Below are 9902 nucleotides of genomic sequence, written 5' to 3'. Positions count from 1 at the left end.
ACCAGTCACTTGCTCTTAATATATTCTCTCTAACAGACGCCATCGTGTGAGCTGGAATAACAAGAAAGTCCAACAGCAACCAATCTTCTAAAGAGCCTTCAGACCTTTATTATGCTCACAAGCAATACGACGTTTCGACTCGCGATGAGTCTTTGTCAAGTATATACTTGACAAAGACTCATCGCGAGTCGAAACGTCGTATTGCTTGTGAGCATAATAAAGGTCTGAAGGCTCTTTAGAAGATTGGTTGCTGTTGGACTTTCTTGTTATTCCTGCTTATAAACCCACCTACTGAGATAGTGGGCTCCAGCGTGCATCCACATATCGTGCCTATTGAGAGGGACCGTCTAGTGCTGCTGGATCTCCATTGATTGCCATTGTGTGAGCTGTCATCTGACTAGGCCCTATTCAGACTCTTCACTTACCCAGTCAGATGACACAGAGTGCAGTACTGGGGCCACTTTTTTCTTGATGAGCACATACAGTTATATGCTAAACTGTGAATGACAAAGCGAAGAACGCATTGGCTCCCCGCTGTGACAGTCACTCTTGTAGCCACAGGTGTCTTTCTTCCACTCCTTCAAGGTGCACGAGTGATGTTAGTCGTACGCCGGGGGGATGTAATTACCAGGGGGGATACTATCCTCTAGGGGGAGGGGGGTAAAATCCAGGGTAAATACCTACAGGAGGAAACTACCTACTGGTGTGGTGGTGGTGGTGTGCTTGCTAGCCATCAGTGGAGAATACCTACAGAGTGATGCCATGGGGGAAACTACCTGCACAGAGGGGCATCTATCTACTATATGGATGCACAGAGTGGGTCTAACTACTATATGGGGACATAGAGATGTCTAATACTATATGGGTGCAAAGAGAGGCAACTAACTACTATATGAATGCCAAGAAGGAGGCTTATCTACTAAATGGGGGTATAGGGGTTCCTAACTACTATATGTGGGCACAGAGAAGCCTATACTAAATGAATGAGAAGGCAAATTTTTTTGTTGTGGCCAGGAGAGGTCTTCATGATGGCCGGGAAGATGGAGAAGAGAACGCAAAGTGGGCAACTCTGTTCAGATGCCCCAGTAAGTAACTGGATTTAACTGCACTTCAATCACTTATGTGTTATGCTATTGGTATTTACATATACATTTATCAGTGTATAGGGGCATAATGGTCTTAGTATAGTGGATTTTTTTTTAGTAATGATATGGGGGTATTAGTCACTTTGTGGTGGTAAATAATATTTGTTTCTTATATGGTACTTTTAGTTGCCGGGACAACTCCTATATCTTTAAAACTGATTATCACACATTTCAGCTAATATAGTTATACTTGTAGTTCTCCTCAAGTTAAATGTTTTTCCAAATACTATCATTAAGCAAACTTGTCTCCTCCTCCTGATAAGCTGCTCTTTCCCTCCCATTGTTGACATCTCGCTATCTAGGTTACCGACCACCACTCTGCTGTAAAAGCAGAAGGTCTGGCTGGTGTATATATAGCTATAATGTAGCTGTATATATACTGTAGAATATAAATATGTATTCTAATATATATACACACACACATACACACCGTCAGTCTACTGCTTTTAGAGCAGAGTGGTGGTCGGTAACCTACACAATGAGCTGTCAACAATGGGAGGAAAAGAGCAACATAGGAGGAGGAGACAAGTTTGCTAAATGATTGTATTTGCAAAATTATTTATCTTGATAAAACCTACAAGTATAACTATATTAGCTGAGATGGAGAATACCCCTTTAAGAGTTGAATCAATGGAGAACATTTTTAACAATTGATTCTAAATTCAACACTAACTGTAATTGTCAAAAATATCCAAAAACTTTGAATATGTTTATATATTTTATAATACCTTATTGTTTAGGTATAATAAGTATACGTTTAGAAACTTTGAAAATTTTCCTGTTTTTTTTACTTTACAGATTTGGAGAAAGTTTTTGTGTTTATTACTCTGCGTCTTTATAACCCACGGTAAAGGTTGACGGTGAAAGAATAACCTATATTAAGAAAATTAAACCTGGTAATGTAAAAATAATGAAGAAAAGCTAAATTGTAATGCACCCTTATTGGACGCCTTCTGCTATTACTAAGATGGAGAATTCCTGATGATATCCCAGTCGCTCGGTAATTTAACTCTTGCTCGGGTCTCTCCACAATCTGTTTTCATGTTGATGTAGCTTTCCCGAGAGCTGCAATATGAGCTGGCTCCAGGCATGGTGTCACTCCGCAGCTCAGACACAGGAGTCTGGAAGATTCCTGTCATTTTATCTATCCCCCTTTTCTCGGCACGCCCCCCACACCGTCCCTCGTCCATCCTCGGTGTATAAAGGAGATGCTGAGGTGAGTGGCTCAAGACTCGGCAGCTTGGGATAGTTTGATGTAGAGAAGAAGAAACTTATTCTGATATTTGCCTTGTTGGAAACTTTTTTGTATTTCTAAGTGACACAATGGGGCCCCTTACCCTTCCTCTTGTGATATCGCTTATATGTTGTGTAGCTCAAGGAAGTCCCCAACTTCGAAGAGCCAACGATCGACTGGGACAATGCACCTACACCTTCACGGTCCCCAGCCCAAGGGAAGGCACCTGCACAGAACCTGGAGAAGCCATGACGGCTATAAGGGAACTGCAACGGGACAATTCTGCCGTCAAACAAGAGACAGATGCCTTGAAGGTCAGGCTGAGCCTATTGGAGAAGGTGGTGAACAAGTTATTGGGAGGTGAAGCCACCGGACAGTCCATTTCTTCACCCCAGGCTTTTCCAGATGCTCAGGTAGAGTTGGAAAGGCTGAAGATGGAAAAGGATGAATGGGAAAGTCAGAGGGGCAGTCTGGAGATGGCTTATTCCGACCTCCTGAAGGAGAAGTCTTCCTTGATGGAGGAAAAACAGAGGTTGACCGAGAGACTAGAAAGAGTGCAACAAAAGCAATGTCCTCAGGTGGTGGAGACGCCGAGGAGCAGAGACCAGCCCATACCTTCAAGACAAGGTGAGTCTTAATCTCTATAAAGAATAGAAGGGAAAGAACTAGTATATCTCTAGTTCTAGCAAGGAGAACTAGAATATCTCTGGTCTATAAGAAATGCTTGTGAGTTCCCCTTAATTTTATAAGACTCTAGCCATTGAATATCTTACACAAGGTACAGCTGGTAATAATAAGCTGAAAGAGCTTCTATATACTCACAGCTAAGAGGGACTGGATTGAAGACTTCATAAAACTGTCTGCACTGTGTCTGCAAACAAATAAAACCTAATCCGTCATCCCGCAAGATGGGGCCGTAAAGTGCGATCATCTTCCTAACGTTCTCTGCCAGACACCTGGATCAGATTTAGCTACTGTCAGATATAGCGCCCGCAGCCCTATGTAGAGGAGGCAGAGGTGACATCTTGCATGTTTTACTCTGTCTTCAAGTCTTTGTGCAAAGTTTATTAAGGTTTATAAATTGCTGTAGAAAATTGAATCACCTGTGACTATGACGTCTTTATACTGCACGAGAAAAGTGGCACTGCCATGGGTCTGTCTATGGTGCCAGAGGAAGCGCCCTCCACCAGGGGCCAACATCATAGGAAAAAACTAGAAAATGTAGGTGGGGGCATATGATGGAATAAAACATTCATCTCACTCTTTACTACAAAATTTTGACACTTCTTCCCAAAATTGCAATGAAAAATGGTCTTCAGGGGTGGTTGTCCTCTCCAAGAAAACACTAGTATAGGAAAGCTGGATATCAATCACAAACAATCTGCTTCACGTGTGCATTGTCTTATGAAAGTATAGTTGTCTGAGACTAAAAACTGACGTTTCCATTAACAGCGCCTTCCTTGTCGATAGGCTTTGTCTGGCATTGCAGCTCATTCCCATTCAAATGGATGGAGCTAAGCTGCAAGACCAAACAAGGGTTTTTGCATGTATCACCTGTCAGCAGGAATTGGGTATGAGAGTTTAGTCAGTATGGATCTAACTAGTGGGGCTCCACAGTGTATAGGAATGGGGGCTTCGTGTCAGACCTTGGAGCTACAGTCAGACATATCTTTCCAAGCCTTGGAGCTGTCAGGTCCATAGAGCATTCTCCTGATTTTCGGTCATCACAGCGGTTATGGCCTTTCCTGTAGTAAAGCATCGACAGACATTTCACTTTTCTGCTTTCTTTCACTGAAGTCTTGTACTTCTATATTGTTTTTTAAGAAGGTTTATCTACTGACGATGACCTTTGCCCTTACACAAGGATTAAAGACTGTAAAAAATGTGGCCGGAAATACTTACAGTTTGACCTGACACCAAGTGCACCTGTCACCCCCAGGAGAGCAGGGTCAGCTCTTACAGGGGGAGAGGACGGACTATCTAAATCCTGTTAACGAGGAACTTGTACCTTTTCCATGTTTGAACCTCGTATCACATCTCCCCACTTTGTCCCAAGTCCGTCCGTCCTTCTCGCTGGATACCGTGCTTAGTGCACTTGCTCCATATTTGTTACAGGAGTTATCCCGAGACAAAAAGTCATCCCCTGTCTATGGACGCCGCTGTAGGGATTCCTATTGATCATGAGAAAAGTAGTGTTGAGAGGACCTGTCAAAATGTTCAGGTTCGGCAATTTTCTCAGAACCTGAATACTCTGCATTTGATTACCGATGGCTGTAGAATTTGGATGCCACCCTAGGGAGTCTGGGAAAACCTGCATACAGCCTATGGCTGTGTCCATGTTTGCCAGGACTCCCTAGGGCTGCATCTAACTTCTGCAGCCGTAGAGAATCAAATGCTGAGCATTTGGGTTTGGAGAACGTTGCTGAACCCGAACAGTTTAAGAGGTCCACTCAACACTAGACAAGAGGCCCCTTGCCCACCAACTGGAGAAGCAGTGCACATGGACCTCACTCTATTCAATCTCTATGGGATTTCCAAACAAAGCCAAGAAATGTACTCTGCAATGTTTGGCAGTCCCATGAGGTGTGAATGGTGAATAAGCGTGTACACATTCCCTCGAGGGACAAGGGGTCTCCATCTTGTACAGAAAGAGTCCTAGAGGTTAGGACTAGAGATGATCGAACAGCGGAAAATCTTAGGTTCTATAGAACTCGAACCTCGTCGAACCTTCTGCATTTTATTCCCGATGCCTTCCCAGTCAATGGGGAAGGAGGAGACAGCCCATTACCGCCTGGAATTCCGGCATTCAGCCTAGGTAATGGGTACCTGGGCTGTCTCCTTCTTCTCCACGGACCGGAAAGGCATCGGGAATCAAATGCGAAAGGTTCGACAAGGCTTGAGTTCTATAGAACCTAAGATTTTCTTCTGTTCGATCATCTCTAGTTAGGACCCCACCAGTCAGCTAATTATCTCTTATCCTTTGCATAGAGGATAACTTTTTATCTTGGGATGCCCTCTTTAAATTTGTTTTAGAACCCCCCATGCGTGGTAGGTGCCGTTTACAGATGGTGCTGAACTAGTCGCTGTGTACACCCTATGGTTTTGGTTTTGTGGCAGAATTCCACAGAAAATTTAATCTTCAATGGGAAGAATCTTCATCAAGAACTCTTGACACGGACTTAAACCCGTATTAGAAAAAAAAACATGAATTAAAAAGAACAGTATTTTGTATCAATAGAATAAAGCAAATGATCGGCATACGTGGGATTTGCTTATTTTATTGGCTCCTATTGACTCTCAGCGTCTCCAGAACACCTACAGGAGGTTACCAGGACCTGACGTTCACCGCCGTATCAACCTGTTTATTTCTATGACTCCATTGATTTACCCCCTGAGGTTACATAGAGAAGATCCTGACCTGCTCTCTAGTCTTATGTGACAACATATCCATTAGGTTTGCAAAGAGCGGTAACACGAGACGGGACGTGGCGAAAAAGATGCCCATATCTAGTGTCAGCCAAGAATTTATAGTCCCCGATAATAACTGTGCAAGTCCACAGCCCAGGAGGTTGTCAGAGGTTCATTGAAGACCCTGGTAATAGACGGTGCATGGCGTTAGGACAGTCATCCCTTCTCATCCCTCCCTATAAGAATCTGACAGCTTCTGTATAACGCTATGTAGAGCCTGTCAATGACAATGTACCGCTTTGGGTGCATGGCAATTTTGTTTGGCGCCATTCCACATATATGTAACACTTCTTATCATGTAACCCATCAAATTTCATACAGACTAATTAAGGGGGTATCCCGATCAAATATAACTTTTTATATACTGCTGCCCATGGTGAGAAAACAGCCTGGGCAAAAATACTATTTCTGAACACTATATTAGGTTATGTAATCTACTAAATAAAAAAATATTCTGTTATTCCACCAATTCTCTAACTTTTTGCAATTCTTTAATTTTCCAGGACCATCTGGAGCAGGAAGTCATGGAGGAGTATCCAGGCCGTCCTCAGGTCAAGGCAAAGGTGGACCGGCTGAATGTAAGTAGTCTTATAAAGATTAGTAGTCAATCTGGTTTCTCACCTTTTAGGAATACAAGATACATTAGGATAAGACATGAGGGCAACTGGAGCGCGCTGGAGTCCCAAAGTTCAGCACTTGAGTACCGGTAGCTGAAGGGCTACCAGCCCTAGGCTGCATCCACCTTCTTCAGCCAACGGTATCGAAATGTCGAAAGATGGGAGATATATTGAGCTTGCCACCAGTACGGTCGCGTCCATTATGTCCTGGTGGGTGGTGCGTTGGGCTGTGTTGCCTAAAGATAAGATATAAGAACCATAAAATAATGCACCTTATATACATTATTTGCACTATTTTAATGTTTTCTTGTATCATTCTAGTGTCTCGCTGGGGAGCGGACGGCGTTGGGTACCAGGAGTTGAAATCAGAGCTTACAGCACTTCCGGCTTCCAAGATGTTTCCGGAAAGTCAGTCAGCCAGTGGAGGCCCCCAGTACATGGGGAAACCAGGTATAAAGATTTGTATTTCTTATTGGAAGACACATCATCACAGCACCCATATAGCGCATTATAACCAACCAATGTTCCATTAGCATTTTCCAAAAAGTCTATTAAACATTGGTCTTAGATAGAGAGAAGCGAGCTCAAGCACTCTCAGATCCGTCTGAACCTGAACGTCCAGCATTTGATTGCCGGTGGCTGCAGAAGTTAAATGCAGTCTTGAAGGGAATGTGTCCCCTAAATGTTCTTTTACTGATTAGAGTCAGATAGTAAAACTTGTTATTTTATTCTAATTTGTTTTTATATTCTGACTTTCATTTGTTTATTTCACTTTTTGTACATTGTTATAGGGGTTGCCATGTTGCCAGGACTGTTTTTAACAGCATTTAGTGACATGCTTTACAGCAAGACTCATGGACATATATGGCAATAGACACGCTCTGTCCCCTTGAGATGAACGCGAGACATTAGTGAGCGTGCTCTGTGACCTGTGCAGAGGTCATTCCACAGGGAGCTACTATTGTCTCCTGTATCTACTGGTGTCACATGACGCTGCAATGCTGTACAGATCATTTTACAGCAGCCTCCTCTTATCACCACAGACACAACAGGAAGTCTCAGCTTAGTTTTAGTTTCTGCCGGCTCCCACAGCCACTGCTGGAACGTCTGAGCCGGTTTCTGAAGTGAAAGGCCACTCAGCCAATTACTGGCCATGGCCAGTGATTGGCTGAGCGGCCTGTCACTGCAGAGACCGGCTCTGGGGATGGGGCAGAAGCCAGGAAGACACTGGGGAGCGTGGACAGATATGTATACAGTTTATTACTTTTTTCACGCAGTAATCAGTCACACATCACTATTACACGTAGAAAGGTGAAAGACACAGATCAGCCGATGATCAACTCTTCAGCTGATCGATGTCTTTTTTACAAGGAGTGATAATCTGCTGAATCAGCCTGATTGGGCAGATTATTGCTCTGTATAACAGGGCCTCAACATAGTTTCTCTATAAATCTCATTAACAAATGAAGGCCGGGAAATTATAGCTAATTAGAAATATTTCGGTGCAATAAAAAAAAAAAATATATATATATATAAATGCCTATTGCAACTTTTTTTTTTCTTTTTAAGGATGTGGTGAACTTACGTGGGTGGGAGAACCAACGACCTACCGAAAGGCAGATAACATTGCTGGTAAATACGGAGTTTGGATGAAAGACCCCGAATCAGTATCTCCGTTCTCCCTGGACACCATCTGGAGAATCAATACGGTGGGTGCCGACATCCGTCAGGTTTTTGAGTACGAGAAGCTTGACCAACTAGAGAAAGGTTATCCTAACAAGGTATATGTGGTGCCTCGTTCCATGGAGAGCAATGGGGCGGTGGTATACAGGGGCTCCCTCTACTATGTACGCCGAAAATCTAGAATAATAGTCAAGTATGACTTCAAGACCGAAACGGTCGCAATCCAGAAGGAACTTCCTGAGGCCGGATTTCATGGTAAATATGCTTATTCTTGGGGCGGCTACACAGATATCGATCTGGCGGTGGACGAGTTGGGTTTGTGGGTGATCTATAGCACAGACAATGCTAAGGGATCTATAGTGATCTCACAGTTAGACCCGGCAACCTTGGAAGTGAAGCAAAGCTGGAACACCACAATTCGGAAACAGTCGGTGGCCAACGCTTTCATGGTTTGCGGCACGCTCTACACAGTCGCAAGCTATTCCTCCCCGACCACCACCATCAATTACGCTTTCGATACTCACACAGGTGTCCAGAAGCAAATTAGCGTCCCCTTCCAGAATCTATATGGCTATGCTAGCATGGTGGATTACAACCCGACCGAGAAAAAGATTTATGGCTGGGACAACTATAACATGGTGGCCTATGATGTCAGGCTCTCCAAGATGTGAGGAGACGAGGAAGCAGAGGATCATATGTGAAAAGGGCAGGGTGGGAAGGCTGCCAGTTGGCATGGGGTACATTAGGAGGGAGGGGAAAGCTTTGCTGACTTAGCCAAGAACTAAGAGGAACTACCTCTCATGTCTCCCATATTATCTGTGCTTCAGCCACTGGAAATCGTTGCAGTGAGATACCATGTACTCTCCAGTAAATGGGGAACAAATAAAGCTTTGCATAGTTTGTGGCATTACAAGATACTCTCAGAAAGCAGAACCTAGAGAGAAGCCGTATTCGCATTCTTAAAGGGTTTGTCCACTTTAGAGAAAACTTTTTCTAAGAGGGGAATCCTCTGTTTAGAAGTAGGGAGCAGTTACAAAGAGCGTCTCCTACTCTGGAGGACCTGCCCTCTACAATATACTCTTTGAATTGCAGTTGTGTAATACATCATTTCCCCTGCGGGGGCACTGCAGGGAAACTGAACACATTGCAAGTTTATCCACAGCTTATAGATCACAGGAGGATCATAGGATATGTAGGAAATGCCCATAAGTAGAGAACCCCTTCAATTATAGGTATTGGTTTAGTAACAATACTGCTGTTTATTGAGACATATAGAAAAACTAAGGCAGCCAAGCACCAGCGATGAATAGGCACTTGCATGCAATGGTTTAGACAGAAAACTTTCTCTACTTAATAGAGAACAACCTATATATATATATATATATATATATAATGTCATTGCAACCACAATGTCAGCAAACACACTTAAGATTTAACTGAACATCATTTACATATGCAAATTTATCTTCTTAAAGGGATTATCCAAAATTAGACAAAAAGTTACTTTTTTTGTAAAAACAGTGCCACCCATGTCCTCAGGTTGTGTGTTGTATTACAAGTCAGCTCCATTCACTTCAGTGTAAGTAAGCAGCAAAACCCACACTTCAACTGAGGACGAGAGGGTTTATGCAAGCCTGGATATCGCTCTAAGTTGGGATTTTAGCAGATCTTACCTTTTATGCATCAAAACAGGTATAGTGCCATTTCTTAAACTTAGCTGATATGCATTACTAATCATGGGCAACCCCTTTAAGA

General features: G+C 43.2%; 1 protein-coding gene across 1 annotated transcript; it reads left to right on the top strand.

Moving 5' to 3' along the window:
* The first annotated feature begins 2354 nt into the window (after positions 1 to 2354).
* MYOC (myocilin) lies at positions 2355 to 9525 on the top strand. The gene is made up of 4 exons (XM_069967610.1): positions 2355 to 3006; positions 6351 to 6425; positions 6786 to 6914; positions 8034 to 9525. Exons 1-4 carry the CDS (start codon positions 2469 to 2471, stop codon positions 8816 to 8818), a joined length of 1527 nt encoding a protein of 508 aa, XP_069823711.1. The 5' UTR covers positions 2355 to 2468; the 3' UTR covers positions 8819 to 9525.
* Positions 9526 to 9902: the final 377 nt, after the last annotated feature.

Source organism: Dendropsophus ebraccatus, chromosome 4 (assembly GCF_027789765.1).
Source record: "Dendropsophus ebraccatus isolate aDenEbr1 chromosome 4, aDenEbr1.pat, whole genome shotgun sequence".
In the NCBI taxonomy this organism is placed as follows: domain Eukaryota; kingdom Metazoa; phylum Chordata; class Amphibia; order Anura; family Hylidae; genus Dendropsophus; species Dendropsophus ebraccatus.
This window is presented reverse-complemented; position numbering and strand designations above follow the sequence as displayed.